A 21,204-nucleotide genomic window follows, 5' to 3' on the forward strand; every position below is an offset into this window, starting at 1 on the left:
CAGGTCAGGGGAACAGATGATATCTCTGGTTGGTATCTCATGCTGACTGGTGGGCTTTCTCTGTGCTAGTCAAGCTCCCGTAACCAGTGGTGGTCTTGGTCTCCTCCTCGTTAGAGCTAGCCTACAGAAAGCAAAGGCATCAGCCCTTGCTGACATTGTGGTGGAGTAGGAGGAACATGCCATTCTCCACATCCACCTTGATCCTTATGGTGGTGATTTTTAGCTTGTCCGAACTTATAGCACCTCCCTGGAGCTAATCAGGGGACCGCAAATCTAATAATCCAGAAACATGGTCCTCTCCCAGTCACGGATGGACAAGCTTGGCTCTTGGTCAGTTTGGAAAGTTCCTCCTTTAACTGGACGTTCTCTTCTAATAACCGGCGTTAGACTAGACCACAAGCGTAGGCTACTCCAAAAATGTGATAAGCAGGAGATTGCTTCATGGAAGTATCTCAGTCCCCTCTGCTCCTCTGGTGGGGGTAACAGTTGGGAGTGCACATGGCCCTGAATTTACTAGGGCCTTGACACATTCTTATATGTGACTTATGACCTAGTGGTGACTGCCATTGCTTTTCACCCACTCATATTCCCACTTAGCCTTTCTTAAAATACTCCTAGAGGTCCCTTTTCAACTGCCCTTTGCCCTTTTTAGCAGCAAAAAATTAGGGAACAAGTTGTTCATGGCTTAATTAGGTGAAGGGTCACCTTCCTCTTTGCATCAAGGCTGAGAGACAGAGTGGCCTTAGAGCCTGTTAATAACACATCCTACTTAAACGACAAAGAATTAAAGTTTATACCTACTAAAGAAAAATAAATGCTGAGCACGCACAGCTGCAATTGCAGTCAGTGGGAGCTGTGCTTTTAACATAAAGTGCTGTATAATACTAAGTATGCTGAAAAATCAGGTCATAGGTATCTTAAATTGGACACCCAAAATTGGTGGATCGTTTTGACCTTACTCTCTGTGCCTCAGTTTCCCATTAGTAAAATAGGGATAATAATAGCTCCTCATCTCAAAGGAGTGTTGTGAAAATACATTAATTGATGTTTATGAAGCAGTCAGATACTAGAGCAATACATTTCACAAAAAAACCTATGAGGCAATGAATAATTAGAGCTGACTAGAGGATGACCATTCAGTTTCAAGACAGCCTTCAAGGTTTCACAATTTGTTTTCATTCTGCACTGGAACAAAACCAGAACCTTTCAACCACTTTCACAAACCAAAACTGTGTTAAAACAGCCATTTTTTGGATAGAAAAGATCAGGAATGCTTCTCGGTGGAAGTGACCAGAAAGACCATCCTGGACCTCAAAAATCTTCCTATCAAAAACTTAGTCAAAATCAGTACATCCCTGCAAAATGTTTCAGCTTTCATGGACCCAGATATTTTGACAAACATTTCATTGAAAGAAGAACAGGAGTATTTGTGGCACCTTAGAGACGAACAAATTTATTAGAGCCCATGAAAGCTTATGCTCTAATAAATTTGTTCGTTTCTAAGGTGCCACAAGTACTCCTGTTCTTTTTGCAGATACAGACTAACATGGCTGCTACTCTGAAACATTTCATTGAAAGTGTTTTGATCAGCTCTATTAATAATTCTGTCTTTGGAGCAGGGTTTGAACAGAGTGCAGTGGGATCTCCCATGGAACAATGAGGAAGACACAAAATATTGAAGAGCTTTTCATTAAATGAGTGCCATCCATTTTGTGCACTGACTGAGGCTGAGGTCTTGTGGGGAAAAAATAGAATGTGATAAAGTAATTTAAGACAATAGCATATGCATATGACAAAGGAAAAACTGGCAAGCTTAATTCTGGCATTTCCTAACTTGTGAATGCTTGACTTGGCAACCTTAATGCTTTTTTAGCAAAGATTTTTTTTGTGAATAACATGTAGTAACGTAGCTGATTTCTTGTTCCTCATGTGTCATAAATCACCAAATCCCTATATCTTGTATTCAATCCTGGACAGCACTTATGTAGTATCAATACAATATTTATAATCTTTATTTACACTCTGAGAATTGACATTTAGTGTTCTAAAGCACTGCCATCACAACGCTTCATTACACTGTGTAATTTCATTAGTGGGATTGTTACTGGAATTCAACCAGCCTTCAGTTTACATTGGCATCTTGGCCACTGAAGCATTTGATCTGTAAATAATTCCTATAACTTATTTCTGGTAACTCCTGGCTTTTGCTGGGAATAGCAAATGGGATTAGATGGATAATTTTAAAATGAAAGTTCAGGAAGAAAATGCTCCTCCCTCATCAATCTCTTATAATTAGCAAATTATGTTCAGGTAATTTCATGTTTTCAGGTTTGCGTATAATGAGGGCCACATGGTTAGGCAAACCTAAATGGTGCGAGCAAATACGTAATTGTAAAATCCTGACTTGCATCACCCATGGACTTTCTTACCTTTGGAAATTTGTCCTTTAGTGCACAAGGTCACCTTTGACTTGGAGTGGAAGTGAACTGTGTCCTTTCTCTTTACAGGTGAGCTACCAAGCTGGCTGCAGGGGATTCTTCTTCGCAATGGCCCAGGCATGCACACAGTGGGGGAAACCCGCTATAATCATTGGTTTGATGGCTTGGCTCTGATGCACAGTTTTACATTTAAAAATGGTAGGTTGCAGCCTTATAGCGCGAGCATCCAAACCAAGTCTTGGTCTCTAAACAGGAGTGTGAGGTTTTATAAATGTGGGTGGAATCTGCTTACAATACTCGTATATTGAATTGTTTCAGATGCTTAGCTAAAGGTCCTGTCGGACATACGGCTGGTTAGGGGTCCTGCAAAACATCAGACTAACAAGGGCCTGTGTAGCTAGTGAGCATCAAATGAAGGGAAGGACAGTCAATGCAGTCTTACAGACGCAGCTGCCAAAGAGAGAATGGGTGCTAGTCTTGCCCTTCTCAGTGCGACTTTCCTTCTCTGAGGTGGAAATGCTGTGCTCACCTCAGAAGGGGAATGTGCAAAGGTGGCTTAAAGTCAGCCTTGCATGTTCCCCTGATCCTGGGGCTTCTGTGCTGAATCAGTCTTTCTAAAGGCTGCTCTAATTTGCACCAGCTACCATTGGCCCCAAAAAGCCATTCGAGAACCTTAGGATTGCTGGGCAGCAGGAATGCCCAGCCATGCCCTTTTCTTCCAGCTACAGCCCTTCTCTGGCTGCAGGGAAAGGGGTGCCTAGGAGCTGTTGTAGTGGCACAAGATGATCCCCCCTTTACACTGGGGTGACCCTCCCTGGGACAGCTAAACTGGCTTTAGGTCAGATTTATGCTGGTGGCATGAGACAAACCTGCGCTAATGCAGAGAAAAAGCTGGCTCATAGTAACTCATTGAAATATTTTAAAAATGTAAGTCAATTATGTTTTCCTCAAGGATGTTAGTACCCATTAAAGGGCCAGGTCTTTTGACCCTTCCTGAGGTTGACTTCAATGGGAGCTGAGGCGTCTGAGGCTCTCTCAGACTTGTGCTGTGGGTACTAAGCGTAGAGCTGTGCAATACAGAATATTTACACCAGGGGTAAAATCCTGGCTCCACTGAAGCCAACGGCGAATCTCCCACTGATTTCAGTGGGATCAAGATTTCACTCTAGGCCAGGATTTCTGGTTGACTGGTCTAGATACCAGGGTTTTGAGTAGACATTAAAGTAAAGAGAAAAGGAGGACTTGTGGCACCTTAGAGACTAACCAATTTATTTGAGCATAAGCTTTCGTGAGCTACAGCTCACTTCATCGGATGCATAAAGTAGAAAATACAGTGAGGAGATTTATATACACACAGACCATGAAAAAATACACATTGTAAGGAGAGTGATCACTTAAGATGAGCTATTACCAGCAGGACAGTGGGGTGGGGGGAGAGAAAACCTTTTGAAGTGATAATCAAGGTGGGCCATTTCCAGCACATTTCCAGGAGTTAACAAGAACGTCTGAGGAACAGTGGGGGGGGAGGGGGTGTGAGAGGAATAAACAAGGGGAAATAGTTTTACTTAGTATAATGACTCAACCACTCCCAGTCTCTATTCAAACCTAAGTTAATTGTATCCAATTTGCAAATTAATTCCAATTCATCAGTCTCTCGTTGGAGTCTGTTTTCGAAGTTTTTTTTGTTGAAGGATAGTCACTTTGAGATCAGAAATCGAGTGACCAGAGAGATTGAAGTGTTCTCCGACTGGTTTATGACTGTTCTAATTCTTGACATCTGATTTGTGTCCATTTATTCTTTTACGTAGAGACTGTCCAGTTTGACCAGTGTACATGGCAGAGGGGCATTGCTGGCACATGATGGCATGTATCACATTGGTAGATGTGCAGGTGAACGAGCCTCTGATAGTGTGGCTGATGTGATTAGGCCCTATGATCGTGTCCCCTGAATAGATATGTGGGCACAGCTGGCAACTAACAGACTAACACGGCTGCTACTCTGAAACCTGTCATTAAAGTAAAGGATTAAGAAACGCAGCTCACAATAGAAGTTGTATTTCCATTTACAATTTCCATTCTGCAGCTGTTTGGAAGCACGTAACAGCTTTTGCCTCCACCACAGCTGAAGGTAGCCATGGCGCATCCAGGAGGTATAGAGACTTTGCTACTATGCTTCCTTCCAGAGCCCCAGTACCTGCACAATTCCAAACTGAATCAGCTAATAGTACCATCATGTACAGAGGTTTCCTGGACATGGGCAAACAGCCTATTTACATTATGGGTTAAACACCCTTCTTAGGATTTGAACCTAGTTATGAGAGCAGCCAAGAGTGAAACTAGGCCACTGTGCCACTTAGCTTGCAAATCAGGTTTCAGGCATATTTGATGTGCTTATATAAACAATACTTAAATGAATGTCCAAATCCTACTTACTACCCTCAGGCAAGGTGCTGGAAATGATCAGAAGCAATATTTCCTCTGTCCATACCGATTTCTTTTTAATCTCAACCTGACCGTAAAATATGGAAATAGAATATTATTTCATCTGCTTTAGAATATAATGGGGGCTGTTTTTCATTGTGCTTATTTGCTGCACAATATATTAGCTTTGTAGGAGAATTGGGTTCCCTGCCCCCGTTTCTTTTTTATTTTCCATTGCTGTGTTGGGATGAGAGATTCCAGAAACACATTTCCTGTCTGCCTGCCCAGTTCAGTGCCTGTTAAGAATGCAGCCATAAACAGAAATGGCCAGACATTGAAACTGCCAGTTTATTGCACCACGTAAAGCAAAGGGAGCTGTGTTTGTTCAGACACACAAGCCCATATGCCTGAAGTGGCTTACTCTATACAGGCATTCCTTCAGGCCTAGAAGAGTGCTGTTTTTTTTACAAACACTGGAGACTGAAATTTGCCAAGAAAATCAATTTCCACCACCCCTCTCCCATTGTCTGGGGATACATACTGTTCTCCTGATGGAGGAACCATGGGCTGGTGATTAAAGCACAGAAATAAGAGTTCTGGGATCTGGGTTCTGTGTGTGACTCTCCCACAGACTTATGTGATGACTGGCAAGTCACTTCACCTCTCTGTGATAGTTCCTAGTGTATAAAATGAGAATAATAATCCTTCCCTACTTCACAAGGGTCTGTGAGGCGTAATTCATTGTTTACAGGTGTTCAAATATGTTAGTGATGAGTATCATAAACATGCCCATGAACAGCTGCCTGCAAGTATTCCAGCTCTAGAGAGGAGGTTTTTAGGAATGTAACAAAGGGTTATTCTGGACTAGGGGTGGATTAGATGACCTAATAGGACTCTTCCTGCTCTGTAATCATCAGAGACATTACAGATTCTTCTTGGGGACTGTTTTAGTGACAGCATCACTGAGAGTTTAAAGAAACTGCCTTTAAAGCTTAAATGGTCAAATTTAGTAAAGTGGGATTTTTAAAAAGGAAAAAGTCATGTTGTCTTTCATAAATTTAGAACTCCCTCAATGTTTGTTGTAACAATTCCTTAGGAACTTGAAACTTACAATTTATTCTTCCTGCTCCATCATGTAGATAGTTAATGTAGAGTTGCTTTCGAGTGCTGGCATTTTTAGTTTAAAACCACCTTCTCAACATCCGATACACAAAATATTGCCTAAACATTTTGTGAACCAAGGAAAGTGGGTAAGTCAAAATTTGGGCTATCAATGTTGACAGCCCGTAAGTATAAACAATGGGAATAAAGTACAGACAGCCCCATTTTCCACTGAAATTTTTTCAGAGACCCAGAACACCACCTGAAAAATTAGGGGTTGAAAGCAATCCATAGTCTGCTTAACTGGAGGCCAACCAGATGAGGTTCTCCTGTAATTTCTTTATCTGACAGGTGTTCTATATTAATTTTCTAAGGAAAATAAATATCTTCTGAGTATCCATGTAATACAAAGATTTTGTTTGCCCTTTGTCAGGCGAAGTTTACTACAGAAGTAAATACCTCCGCAGTGACGCATACAATTGTAATATAGAAGCAAACAGAATTGTGGTGTCAGAGTTTGGAACTATGGCTTATCCAGATCCATGCAAAAACCTATTTGCCAAGTAAGCAATGTTTTTCTAACGAGGTTCTGCTTTCTATTTCTCCAACACAACTGCTTTTCAATTTCCCCTCTGCATATACAAAATAAGCCCCAATGTTTGTATGTAAGTTTAGAATTGACACACCATTGGCAATGCCAGGGATCTAATTCCCAGTCTTTCTACACATTTTAAAAAATTTAATACTCGCTTATAGAAATCAAAGGATTTATTGGCACATTGCAAGTAACAACTACAAATTTAAGTCCTGCCTATGTGTGCTGGAGTTATTACTTGCAGTACTCCAATAAATCTTTTGATTTCTTTAAGCAAGAATTACAGAAAACAATCAAGCAGTTTATGCCCAAAGTCTTTATTTTAACGCTGTGGTGATATGATAGGGAATATTCTTGGGAATAAAAACGTATTGTCAGAGGAAGTATTAATCCACCACTTTCTTACCAAAGCCTATTGAAAAAGTTACCAATATCTGTGACCTACTGGGCCAGACTTTCAAAATGTGATCTCTAACTGCATGCAGAAGCATGCATGCACGATAGTGTCTACTCCCATTCAAGTCAATGGTTGTTTTGCCATTGATTCCAATAGGAGCAGGATTGGCCAGATATTAGATGAACTGTTTGTGCATGCAAAAGCAGCAGTTGTGTGTGTCCACACTTCCAGATTGGGTTAAGAGCGTTGCTGTAGGACTAGCCAGCAGAGAGAGTACAAATTCAATAATAAACCCACTTCCAATGATTGTGCTGCATAGAGATCACATCCTGCTCTCCAACAGCAGGCACAACTTCCAGTTCTATGAGAGGCTCAAGGGGCGGATAACACTAAACAAGTAACAAACAGAGCCATGATCACGTCTGTCCCATTTGAGAGTGAAAGCAACTTCTCAAAGATTAATGTATTTATATAACATTTTCATCCCCACAGAGCATTCTGCTACTTGTCCCACACCATTCCTGAGTTCACAGACAACTGCCTGATCAATATTATGAAAACTGGTGAGGATTATTATGCTACAAGCGAGACTAACTTCATTAGGAAAATTAATCCTCACACCCTGGAGACATTAGAGAAGGTAAAGCATCCATGTTGGATACCATGTTTTATCTGCTAATGAATACAGTGTCATGCTGACCTTTACAGCCTGGGGTGTCAGGTTAAAGGCGGCCAAATTTGACATAAGTAAATGTGAAAAGATAAAATGTTTTTTTAGCCAGTGCTTCCTGTGTCAGAATAGGCCATTTGGGAGCCATGGAGATTGGGGTGGTTGTTGTTGCCAACTTACAATGTCAGTTATTTTAACTTACAATATTTTATTCTTCATTTCTTTCAAACTACAAAATTCCCGGTGTCTTAGGGTAAGTATTGGCTTTTGCAGTTTTAACTTGTGCATAATCCTACTTGGCTGTAGGCGTAATGTCAGGTCTTGTGTTTATGGCATCTGATTATTTTTGATTGATTAATGATCCTACTAGCTATCCCTCCTATTATGCAACAATTTATATGATGTGTAATTAATTCTCTAGGCCAGTTATATCACAACTTTCTCAGTCATTAGACCATCTGAATTTCCTTATGCAAGACATTTCTTTAATTTTCTAAAAAAGTGAGTCTAGATACATTAAGACATGTTTTTAGTTAACCTTTTCTACTATGTATAACCTCCCAGTCCCTATCCCCGGCTATAATACAGTTTATCGACTTTAAATAACTTAGAAATCTTTTTGCTCATGAAAGCTGCTGGTTTAACAGTAAGGGATTGGCAATGGCAATTACCTTTGGTTACACAAACCTTCTTCCCAGAGGTGACCTTTAGGATTAAATGCTCAGCATCCATGACCCATTCAAGCCCAGAATAAGGAAATCCTTTTAGCACATGCTTAAGTCCCACTGAGTTCAATGTTTTTAACTTCAAGACTTAAAAGTTAAGCAAGTTGTTTCCTGAAGGCTTTCCTGAAACAGGGCCTGAGTCTTTGGTCTCGTGCTGGGGTTGCCAGTGGGAAGGCCACTACTGCCAAAGGTGGAGATAGTTTTTGTGATATAGGTTAAGTAATTTCACGTACTCTTTATACATCCTTATGCTGTCACTTGGTTAGGTTGACTACAATAAATATGTAGCGGTGAACCTGGCGACTTCTCATCCCCATTATGACAGCGCTGGAAATGTTCTCAATATGGGCACCTCTATAGTTGACAAGGGGAAGACAAAATATGTTATATTTAAGATTCCTTCCTCAGTGCCAGGTAAGAGATGGCTTCTGCTAGTGTCTGAGTTCCTTGTTAGTTGTTTTCTTTTGAGGGTGGAGGGCTGTGCCACAAACGGTCTAGAAACCAACTGAATCACTGTTTGTTTTTTAACATCACTTCTTTGTTCAAAGACATTTGACATTTCACTGTTAAGATGACAGGTGGTGAGTAACTGCATGTAAATTACACTGGAAAAAGACTGATGGGACTCCTGAACTAGCTGCTCGGCCTAGTTGGGTATTTGGTGTTTGAACAGGTTCATCTTTATCACTGTATCCTGTTCATATTTCAGTACCAAAGAATGTCGTTGTTTCAGAAGGATTGGTCCCTACTCCTAGCTTGTCATTCTCTGCATTGTGAGATATGTTAGCCGATGATGCACAGAAAAAAAAAATGTATCCAGCATGTAGTATTTGAATTTGTAAAATGTGTCTGTCTTTATAAATATACTTTCAGGGAAAAGGACAGTGGGTGAAAATGCCTATAAAAGTGGGGACAGACAGTGTTTGATTAGAGCGAGGCACGATACATGAAACTGTATGTAGGTCCCATTCCTCACCAGCTTTGCCAATGCTAGCCCTCACCAAAGCAAAGGCTGTTCGTTGGTTTCTTTGCACTCGTGTCGCAGCTCATACAGTTGCTCCCCTTTTCTTCTTTACGGTGATCTACTATCTGTGCATTTCTGTTAAATGTAGCAGTGGAGCAGGGCTTGGCTGCTAATGGCCAACACACCAGGATTGAACTTGAGCCTTCCAGAGTGAAAAGAATGAACGGCTACAATTTAAGAGCCAGGCACTATAGGTAGGGTTGTAATAGACTCCAATAATCTGTGGCACAGAGGGTGACCAGAAGCACAAGCTCACCAGGAGGTTACACTAGCATGGGGCATCCAGTCACTTCTGTACAGCTATCAGTATGTACACTACTTATCTTCTGTCCCCCTCCATGCTGGAACGTCAGGGGCAGTGGCCTGTGAGTAACTCCCCGTGGCTGGGAGTAACTGCAAAGGCTCAGGTCCTCTGCATGGATGGCCCTGGTCTTATCTGTGTGAGTTGTTGGCTAGGGGGCCAATTCCCCTGCTAATCCTGGAGAAGGGAAGGAACTCTGCCCCTATGAGGAGAATGCAAAGGAATCTGGGTGGCAAATACTATGTACATAATTATAGTTTATCTTTCTAATTTATGTTCAGAGAAAGAAAAGAAGTTGTCCTGTCTCAAACACCTGGAAGTGTTGTGCTCTATCCCTTCCCAGTCTCTCCTTCACCCAAGCTACTATCACAGTTTTGGAGTTACAGAAAATTATATCATCTTCATGGAGCAGCCATTCAAACTGGACATTCTCAAGTTGGCAACTGCCTACTTCAGAGGTGTCAACTGGGCATCCTGCCTTTCCTTCCATAAGGAAGATAAGGTACCTTTCCTACTGCGTGCCAAGCAGTGGGGGAAGCCAGGGCAATTAACCACAAGCACTCCCACTCTATACTATATTTTCCCTGGCTGTAAAAGTTCAGTAACTTCCCATTAGAGGAATGTGTTTCCCCCTCTCTTCCCACATATATTTTCAGTAGCTAGCAGGCTCTTTCCTTAAGACTCCTAAAACACCCCATCTAAAATTCCAATAAGTAAATCTCTGGTGTCAAGGTACCTGAGAAAAAGGATAGAAATATCCCACACCAGCAGAGAGATTCTGCTCATCTGTCATGTCAAGTAACCATGTACAATCACCTCTAGTTTAAACAACATATTATATAATAGTATACACGTTTAGGTCAATAAGTGTAGAGACTTTAGGTGAGATTCCAATCCCCGTTCTGGCTCCTTTACGTGAGGCAAGAGGACCAGATTGGCATAAAGGCACTCTAAAAACCCTGGATTCGACTGAGGGAGAATTCTCCTAATGCAGAAACAGGAGAAGGCAAATGCAGGCTGTCTTCTGAGGATGCCCCTGATATGCCAGAGTTGGAATCATGGGTGAGAGGGCATGTTGGGCCTCTGAATGTAGCACTGTGGAGATTCCGGTCAGGTGAGGCAGGTGACTGTAATTTAGACACCTCCCAGGGGTCCTAAATTTTTTTATGGGGGCCACTTCAGCTCCCAGAGAAGCCCTGAATTGGGAGGGTGTAAAGGTGGATTGATAGCCGCCGCCTCACCCCACCTCCAGCCTGCATGCTCTGTGCTGTGCCTCTTACCCAGAATCTCGCCTCTTAATGGCACAACCTGAGTACTCCAAATCCATCATTATAAATAAACCAAATGCACCATCATTGAGTTGGAAACACTGGTTTGCAATGAAATAACTTTTTTTTAAAAATTACGTATTCGCTGCTTATTAAACATTAGCGTGTTTGCCATCTTTCAGACTTGGATTCACCTCATAGACAAACAGACCAAAAAGGATATATCCACCAAGATTTATACAGATGCCATGGTCCTTTTTCACCATGTGAATGCTTATGAGGAGGATGGCCATGTTGTTATTGATGTCATTTCCTATTCAGACAATAGCCTGTATCAAATGTTCTATTTAAAAAACTTGAATGAAAGCTTTGAGGAAAACACCAAACTCACTTCCATACCAGCCTGCAAGCGATTTGTGGTACCTCTGGGGTTTGGCAAGGTAATGTTCAATCTATTGTATTTGAGCAGTAATTTTGAATAACTCACTAAATGAAAAAGCGTATAAAGCATTGGTTTGCCAGGCCACGTCCAAATTCCTGATTTTTTTTAAATGATAGCCACAAAATTTGAGGAGGTATGTAATCGTTTGTGTGCACAGGGCAATTTATATTTGCACAAGCAATGGGCAGTTACCTGGTGCCAGCTTCTGATTCCTTTGTTCATGGAGAAAGGTCCTATTCAACTTGACTAGTCTCTTCAAAGACAATGAAACTGTTTCTGGGGCAAGGTGCTACCTCACATGAATAGATGTATCAATATGGCTCTTGATTGGCAGGTGCAAGCATGGGTTTTTGCACATACAATCTGATGCACGTTAGTGGAAGCCTGTGCAAAATTATTCCCGCCCCCCCCCCCCCCCCGCACAGAACCCCCACAACCTACCCACCAAACTCCTCCCTGAAAAAAAACTGAGCTGCTTTTCAATAATAATTTTATGAAGATGATGGGATTTTTATTTCAATGAGAGCTTTACTAAAGCGGGGAAAAGGATCAAACCTTTCTGTAGCTTTGAAACAGCTTATCTGTTTAACATCATTGTTTTGTAGGAAAAACTCATATTCTGCTCATCAACTTGCCAGGCAAGTTTCAGCCTGATTCAGTTTGGAATGGCTGATACTGTCTGCCTTGTTACGACCTGGAAACTGGGTCTTGTTAATGCCATGAAAACAGTTCTGCAGCAATGCAGGAGGATACATCTGATGCATGGAGAAGAGGTCCATAAATGGCTAATAGCCAAGATGGTCAAGGATGAAACCCTGTGCTTTGGGTGTTCCTAACCTCCCACTGCCAGAAGCTGGGACTGCACAACAAGGGATGGATGACTTGAAATTGCCCTGTTCTGTTAATTTCCTCTGAAGCATGTGGCACCAGCCACTGTCAGAAGACAGGATACTGGGCTAGACGGACTGTTGGTCTGACCCAGTATGGCCGTTCTTGCATTCTTATGATGGATCCGCTCAAATTGTCCTGCTTTCCTACCTTGCAATCTAAGAATTCAGCAACATTGTACAGAAAGACACTATACTGAAAAATCTCATTGAACTACTAATATGAACACTCTGTGGCATTTTCATTAAAGTAAATATCAGCGTTAAGCTTTTTAAAAAACACCAAATGGCATCAATGTACATGGTGTCTATTTAACATTGTCTGTTGAGGATAATACATGGGCTAGATATATATACACACACACACAGACACATGCGCACGCTTAAAATGAGAAGCCATTACAATTATTTTTTATACACTGGGATTTTCAAAGGAGTTGAAGGGATATGAGAGCCCAAGCCCTAATGACTTAGGTGCCTCACTCCCTTAAATGCCTGTGAAAATCCCAGCCTTAAGCCCTAATTTCCAAATAACATGATGAATTTACACTGCTTCTGTGATAAAGCAAAAATACCATCTGGGCTGACACCTTTATCAAGATTGACCAATAGCTGATTTATTAGAATCCCCTGCAAATTAAGGGCTTTTAAATGGAAATGCTCATAGTTTAATAATGCAAGATAAATGCCTCTGAGAAGGCAGCCTTTTGAAGTTGGATCGTCTGGCTTATGCCAAATGGAACCTAATAGCAATTTACATACAGTAAAATCAACCTTGATGAAAGTCCTAAATTAGCAATATGTCCTTTGAAATGTCTTGTTGTTTTTAGCATCTCTCTCTTGCAGGATGCAGAAGTAGGTACTAATTTAGTCAAACTTCCATCAACTACTGCAACTGCTCTGAAAGAAAAAGATGGAAACATCTATTGTCAGCCTGAAATGTTATGTGAGGGTGAGATGTGTTCATTAAAAATCTTCCATTGTATTTTCTTAAATAACAGACTAGTGTGATATCAAGGGTGTTCGAAGTGGGGGTGTTGGAGATGCGGCAGCACCCCATGGCTTGAAGTGGTTTCCATCAAATACAGGGATTACAGTTTGGTTCAATGGCTTTCAGCACCCCCACTATAAAAAATTGTCCCAGCACCCTGCTCGTATCTCTTAAATACTTCTATGTAATCTAGCCCTGATCTAGCAGTCAGGTCCTGGAGGTGAACAGTGGGGTTCTGCATGGCCACATGGGTTCACCTCGGTGACCTAACTACTAGATCCAGGCTAAATGAAGAATTAATGCAAGTCTAATAGGAATAGCTGTTCAAGGAATAGTAGATTATGAATGATCAAAATATCATGACATTAAGGTTACAGGTCAGATCTGAGATCATAGGATCTAAATATGCAAGATTATCTATATGCATACATTTATCTATTTTTACTTTGGGGAAGAGATCTCCAATTACACTCACAGGTAAACACACTATATTACTATGTATTTATGGAAAAATGAAAGGTAACTGAATAGTAAGACTATAAATACATTGGGGGATTATGAGGCTGAGGCTAAACCATGAGAGTGAAATGTTAGTGGTTTATGAATTTGCATCACCTATATACTTGTTCAGCTTTCAGGTTTTTAAAAATATATCCATATATCTGTACATAAAGTCTAAGCAAAACTTAACTTAGACCCTGCCAAGGCATATAAATTGCAGAGGTTAAGTGAAGATCTTGACGATATTTACTTCATTTTTTTTTAACATCTTACAGAGGAGGGATAGCTCACTGGTTTGAGCATTGACCTGCTAAACCCAGGGTTGTGAATTCAATCCTTGAGGGGGGGCCATTTAGGGATCTGGGGCAAAAATTGGGGTTTAGCCCTGCTTTGAGCAGGGGGCTGGATTAGATGACCTCCTGAGGTCCCTTCCAACCCTGATATTCTATGATTCTGGGTACAGTTGTGCTATTTTTCTTCCTTGTTATCAGTATTATGTTTCAATTTACCTGTAGGAATAGAGCTGCCTCGCATCAACTATGATTATAATGGCAAAAAATACAGATATTTCTATGCAACAGAAGTTCGGTGGAGTCCAGTTCCCACAAAGGTATAATATAACACTGATTGCATATTGCATGACTGTATTCATATAACCCAAATCAAATTAAACTGTGTGCAAATAGTGAAGGCAGTTTATTTCACTAGCTAACCTACATGGTCCAAATTATGCCCTGACCTACATCTATACAACCATAGTGAAGCTGCCTGGTTGTGAGGTCAGAATTGGAACACTACTAACCTGTGGTTCTGCTCTGTACTGTGAATGTTCCAAACATAAAAAATCCACATTTCTTAAACAAGTAAGTCACAACAATATGTTTACGTATCAAATTTACAAACTCCGGCACTTAAAAGCAAAAGGATGAAAAGTTAAGGACATAAGTCCTACATTGCCCACATGACAAAAATAAAACCAATTGGGCCAGATTCTCAGCTGCTGTAAATCCGTGTAGCTTCATTATGGAGCTATGTCCACTTAACACCAGCTGAGAATACGGATGGTTGTTATTACCACATACAGAGATGCCTATTTCATCACAACGCACCCTTCACTCTGACCCTCTGATGTTTTCAGGAAGCTTTAACTTATGTTGCAGCACCAGCCCTAGACTGGAAGAGCCCCAGCCCCACACTCCTCCATGATACCAATTTTTAAAGAGAGACTTCTTAGGACGCAAGTACATTGTAAGCTGGAAAATCCTGTTAACTGAGGGTAGGAGAAAGTTCTGTAGACAAGCTGGCTCTTGATGCTTGTTGCTCATTCAGCACAATCTATCCTAAAACCTACACTGAGAATATAAGGCCAAGCAGATAGAGCTCACTATTTGTTCCTGTTTTTAATTATCCCAGCTGATTACAAAATAAAGTTGGATATGTAATATTATATAGTCGATGATGCAATAAAATGTTTGTCAGCGTATCTGATACTAACTCAAACGAATCAGCAATTTTGTGATTTCTAACAAAGATAATCATCCTTTACAGATGACTTAAATACAGCCATAGTTGTTGAGCTAGAATTTGTTTTGGTGGGGTTTTTTTTACATTGCCTAATCCTTTCAGCATCTGTGATATGCAGTAGGTGCAACGAAGACATCTGATATTGTTTTGTATATTTTCTCTTATAATTTATTTAAATACCTTTAAGTTCTAAGTCAGGGATCTCTTCAGATTTGGGGTTCAGAAGGGGAACAGTGATTTACCTTTAGCAATGCAGATGCAAACAGAAGATAACGGAGCTGAATGTGAAATAGTAACTCTGTCATACTGGGCGTTGGGTGAGATGTGGAGATATTTACAGTACATGGGTGAAATCCTGGCCCCATTGGTTTACTAGCTACTTAACCATCACAATGAACTGACTTTGTTTTTTGCAGTGTGGTTGTAGTTGTGTTGATCACACGACATTAGAGAGGCAAGGTGAGTGAGGTAATATCTTTCATTGGACCAACCTCTGGTGGTGAAAGAGACAAGCTTTCAAGCTGATAATGAGTTCTTCTGCTTTATGTAAGCACAAAAGCTTGTCTTTCACCAACAGACACTGGTCCAATAAAAGATATTACCTCACTCGCCTTCTCTCTTTGATTTTGTTTTAATATTTGTTCTGTTTAACTACTTAAGGTTTTTTACCTCGGTGAAGACTGAGGTCACACAAAAAAGAAAATGATTGAACCACAGGACTAAGGATCAGGAGGTTCTGAATTCTGTTCCTTGCTTTGCTATAAACTTCCTGTGCGACCTTGTGCAGGTCACTTAAACTTTGTGTCTCTGGCTCACGTTCTGTAAAATGGGGATAATTGACTCACCTGACACAGAGATGTCATCTGGCTTAAATAATTAACTAATATTTGTGAAATGCTTTGAGATCCTTGGTTGACAGGTATAGTTGTAATGTAGTAAAACAGTATCAATTTCTGCTCTAAAGTGAAATTGTCTCCTATTAAATACAAAGATTCTGTGGCTATACAGCCACTAAACCTGACTGAGGAGCCTAAAGTTTTCCAAATATTTCATCTGTGGCACGCTGGAGTAATTATATCTCATTGCTTCCTGACTTGCAGTACTGATCCCATCTTTTTACCCAGTCACCCTGTTGTACGGTACACAGAACGATTGTGAAATTAAGAGCTAGAATGGAGATTGAAGAATTATTTTTGTCTTAATAATTTAGATAACAAAATATGATGTTCTGACAAAGAAAAAGCTCAGCTGGGAGGAGGAGCACTGCTGGCCAGCCGAGCCTGTCTTTGTTCCCAGTCCTGATTTAAAAGAAGAAGATGATGGTAAGAAGACTGCTCTTCTGATAAATTGGGGATAAACATATATATAAGTATGTAGAGCCCTTCGCTGTCAAGATGACTTGCAATGAAGAATCAGAAATTTTAACTGTTTTATTGTCAATGACCTTTAATATGAAATCTCTTCCACTGAGCAACAGTGCCACGGGGTAAGTAAAATTAGCCCCAGCCATTGTGCTCCTGCAAACAAAGATGTCTGCTACTACTTTTCCCTCGCTCTGTAGCCCATGGAGATGGAGGTCCTTAACTTCTTTCACCATCTGCCCTAACCTCTTTCTCTCAATGGCATATTTTCCCCATTAATGGTATTTTTTTCTGTTAATGGTAATTCACATTAGGCGCTCTTCAATCTTTCTCAGTATTATTCTTCCATCTTCTCCTTGGTGAGCCATGAGGTCAAAGACCGTAAGGTTATCCTTCCAAGATATGCTTCGCTCAGAACCTTCCTCACCTAGTGTCCCATTACCAGCCATTGGCGATATTTGCTGCTAGCAGTTGCAGATCGGCATCATGCCATTGTGGGCAGTCCTGTCATACCAGCCTCTCCATAAACTCGTCAAGCTCAGTCTTGAAGCCAGTTAGGTTTTTTGCCCACCACTGCTCCCTGGGGAGGCTGCTCCAGAACTTCACTCCTCTGGTTAGAAATCTTCACCTAATTTCAAGCCTAAACTTGTTGATGGCCAGTTATGTCCATTTGTTCTAGGATCCACATTGGTGCTTAACTTAAATAACTCCTCTCCCTTCCTGGCATTTATCTCTCTGATGTATTTATAGAGAGCAATCCTATCTCCCCTCAACCTTATTTTGGTTAGGCTAAACAAGCCCAGCTCCTTGAGGCTCCTTTCATAAGGTGGGTTTTCCATTCTGAGGATCATTCTAGTACCAGCTGTTCCATCCTAATAATTTTGTCAGGGATTTTTTCCTTGAGGCCCAGAGGCCATCTTGTGATTATACAATCATGTGCTTTCCTATAAAGTCTATAAAAACTACGTATGTATTGTGATAAACTCAGGACAAATTACTGCAAAGGGGTGGTGGTGGTAGAAAACAATCCCAGAAGATTAAAAGGTCCTCCTCCCTATCAACTGGGGAGGAGTGACTACAGGTCAATCAGGTTCACCTGAAAAGGGGTTACCAGAGAACAATTAGGATCAGCTGAGAGGGAGTTACCTGAGGTCAGTTAGGATCAGCTGATTCCAACTAAGGGCTGTGTGAGACCTTTTTAAACCCTCCCCTTTGGGGAGAGAGGAAAAAGCTACCAGTAGGGGAGGAGCAGCAAGCCTCTCCAGGAGGGGAGGCTGCATTCCCTCCCATAAGGGAGAAAAACAAGCACAAAACACTGGCTGAGAGAAGGATGGACTGCCCCTGTGCAGCCAAGAGGGACTGTTTTACCCCAACCAAGAAGGTGCCTTGCCACAATATTTTGATCATATTCCCATTTTTTCTCGAGTAGTGTATGAATTGAAAATACTTGATCCACAATGAACCTGTTTTTCCAGAATCCACACTGATCATCTCCTACTATTTCCTCTCTCGAAGCAATAAGTCTATGTAAAAGTATCCAAAATAAGATTTTTATAGGCTGTAATGAGGAAGGAGATGACATGCTAGTTCTTACATTTCATTGTGTCACCCTTCCTCAAAGTTGGGCATATGACTGCTTCCTTCCACTCCTGCAAAGGAACAATGGACCAAAATCAGCTCATGTGTATGCGCCCAAGCTAGACTTTAAAAACAACTGAATTTTTCATGTAGCCCAGTGGAGCCATCTTTTATCAGGTTGGCATCAAAGAATTCTTCAAAACTGCTAGACTGAATGGTCTGAAGCTTGAAGCTGTCTAACTACAGACCAGGTCCAACAGATGCAGTAGTATTGCAAGCTCCCACATCATCTCCTGCCAGTGCTATTCTGGAGGAACCACAGGGGTGGGTGGGGAGTGCAGTCGGACCCATTCAAGTCCCTAGCCTCACAGCTGAGATGCCCAACAATGTTACCAGTTGTGATGTATAATTGAGACTATTGCTTCAGCATCTTTTCTTTGTGGCATACACCAGGCAGACCAGCAACAAGATGGAGGCATTCATTAGTTGTTTTGTTTTGTTTTAGCATTCTTAGGGCTTGTCTACATTACCCACTGGATCAACAGGCAGCAATCGATCCAGCGGGGGTCAATTTATTGTGTCTAGTCTAGACGTGATAAATCGACTGCCGAATGCTCTCCTGTCTACTCCGGTACTCCACCAGGGTGAGAGGCATAGGCAGAGTTGACAGGAGAGCATCAGCTGTTGACTTACTGCAGTGAAGACACTGCGGTAAGTAGATCTAAGTACGTCGACTTCAGCTACATTATTCATGGCAATAATAGATCGATTTCCCCACCCAGAGTAGACCAGGCCTCAGTTAGAGTTTTTGATCCACAAAGCAGTTTTCATTGCTGTCCTTGGTTATCCAGACTTATCAGTTGATGATGTTGCCTTTTCTATTTGGGAAAGCAAGTCTGTTTGTCTCTCTCTCTCTTTTTAAATATTTTAAATATTCCTTATTTATACTTTTTTTAGGTCTTATTTTATCCTCCATTGTGACATCAGATCCCAGGAAAGCACCCTTCCTGCTCGTCTTGGATGCTAAAACATTCACAGAGATGGCTCGGGCCACAGTTAATGTAAACTTGCATCTGGACCTGCATGGACTCTTCATACCAGAGAAGGATTTGAACGCAGAGCATGAATAGAAGACTCTTCATCTTACTACATGAACATTAAAATGCAACAACCCACCTCCTGACCCTAGGCAAATACCCCTTTTGTCATTTGCAAACCACCTTATGTCATGGCAAAGAATAACCAAATACTACATCTATACAGTTACTTTTCATTACAAATAATAGTGATTTGCACAACAGGCAAGTAACTATTGCAAAAAAGCAATATTTAACAGAATACAAAACAAGGCTGAACGCTGACCACTCCTCTCTCTTACATCACACCTTAGAAGTTGTATACACTATGTGCAGTGAGCTGTGTTTTATTCTATACATCACTGACTATACTGAGCAAGGGGAGGTACTGTATTTACAATATGGCATACAGCAGGAGTCAGGCTTGCCCAGTTTGTATAACTTCCATGGATTGTTTCAAGACAGCATATGATCAAAATTCTCTCTCTCTCTCTCCTGTCAGAAATCCTGATATTTTTAAGGTTTCAGAGTAACAGCCGTGTTAGTCTGTATTCGCAAAAAGAAAAGGAGTACTTGTGGCACCTTAGAGACTAACCAATTTATTTGAGCATAAGCTTTTGTGAGCTATAGCTCACTTCATCGGATGCATACTGTGGAAAGTGTAGAAGATCTTTTTATACACATAAAGCATGAAAAAATACCTCCTCCCACCCCACTCTCCTGCTGGTAATAGCTTATCTAAAGTGACCACTCTCCTTACAATGTGTATGATAATCAAGGTGGGCCATTTCCAGCACAAATCCAGGGTTTAACAAGAACGTCGGGGGGGGGGGGTGGGGGGGGTAGGAAAAAACAAGGGGAAATAGGTTACCTTGCATAATGACTTAGCCACTCCCAGTCTCTATTCAAGCCTAAGTTAATAGTATCCAATTTGCAAATGAACTCCAATTCAACAGTTTCTCGCTGGAGTGTGGATTTGAAGTTTTTTTGTTGTAATATAGCAACTTTCATGTCTGTAATCGCGTGACCAGAGAGATTGAAGTGTTCTCCGACTGGTTTATGAATGTTATAATTCTTGACATCTGATTTGTGTCCATTTATTCTTTTACGTAGAGACTGTCCAGTTTGACCAATGTACATGGCAGAGGGGCATTGCTGGCACATGATGGCATATATCACATTGGTGGATGTGCAGGTGAACGAGCCTCTGATAGTGTGGCTGATGTTATTAGGCCCTGTGATGGTGTCCCCTGAATAGATATGTGGGCACAGTTGGCAACGGGCTTTGTTGCAAGGATAGGTTCCTGGGATATTTTTAAGTATGAGCTACGGCACTAATGATTCATAGAAATCTGTTGCTTTGTTGCTTGACTTCTAAAGCTCCAGTAAGACCAAAGTGAAATGTCTAAAGTGTTGCAGCTTTTTGATCAGGAGCCTAGAAAACTTTTGCAGTATTAATCATTTTGTGGCATTAAAAAAAGGGAGCGGGTGGTGAGCTTTGTGAAAGAAACTGAAGCTTAAGTAACTTAATTTCAAATGGAACGTATGCTTTTATTAACACTTAATTATATTTTAATGGTATTTAAATTAATCTTTACCTTGCACTGTAATTGTTTGTTTGTTTTTCCCTTAGGAATATCTGATATGGCATTTAACTGTATTGTCTCAAAGATAAATGATGATTTGTCTCTTTACCTGTAATGTTGTTATATGCATATCAAGGGACCGTCTTCTTGGAAATGAGGCACCTGTCCCAGGTTCTCAGAACCAGCACTGACCCCCAAGCTATCCCAGTTACTTAAACACACCCCACTCCTAGAATGCCACCCAAAAGGGGTGAAGCTTCAGGTGACAGTTTAACTCTCTCAGGGGCATGCAGCAATTATGATCACACACCTTGCACA

The 21,204-nt window shown here is 41.1% G+C and overlaps 1 protein-coding gene across 3 annotated transcripts in view; it reads left to right on the forward strand.

Annotated features, from left to right (window-relative positions):
- Positions 1-20,994, forward strand: part of BCO1 (beta-carotene oxygenase 1) — a 38,849-nt gene extending 17,855 nt beyond the window's left edge. For 2 of the 3 annotated variants that reach the window (XM_007059263.4, XM_043526262.1), the window contains exons 2-11: positions 2,508-2,636; positions 6,394-6,523; positions 7,445-7,592; positions 8,614-8,761; positions 9,954-10,174; positions 11,123-11,380; positions 13,116-13,221; positions 14,277-14,371; positions 16,496-16,607; positions 19,182-20,994. In XM_007059263.4, the coding sequence (XP_007059325.1) occupies positions 2,508-2,636; positions 6,394-6,523; positions 7,445-7,592; positions 8,614-8,761; positions 9,954-10,174; positions 11,123-11,380; positions 13,116-13,221; positions 14,277-14,371; positions 16,496-16,607; positions 19,182-19,354 (1,520 nt within the window). In that variant the 3' untranslated portion in view covers positions 19,355-20,994. The remainder of the gene's footprint in view (positions 1-2,507; positions 2,637-6,393; positions 6,524-7,444; positions 7,593-8,613; positions 8,762-9,953; positions 10,175-11,122; positions 11,381-13,115; positions 13,222-14,276; positions 14,372-16,495; positions 16,608-19,181) is intronic. The other variant, XR_006285195.1, reaches the window with a different exon arrangement.
- Positions 20,995-21,204: the final 210 nt, after the last annotated feature.

Source organism: Chelonia mydas, chromosome 12 (assembly GCF_015237465.2).
Source record: "Chelonia mydas isolate rCheMyd1 chromosome 12, rCheMyd1.pri.v2, whole genome shotgun sequence".
In the NCBI taxonomy this organism is placed as follows: Eukaryota; Metazoa; Chordata; order Testudines; family Cheloniidae; genus Chelonia; species Chelonia mydas.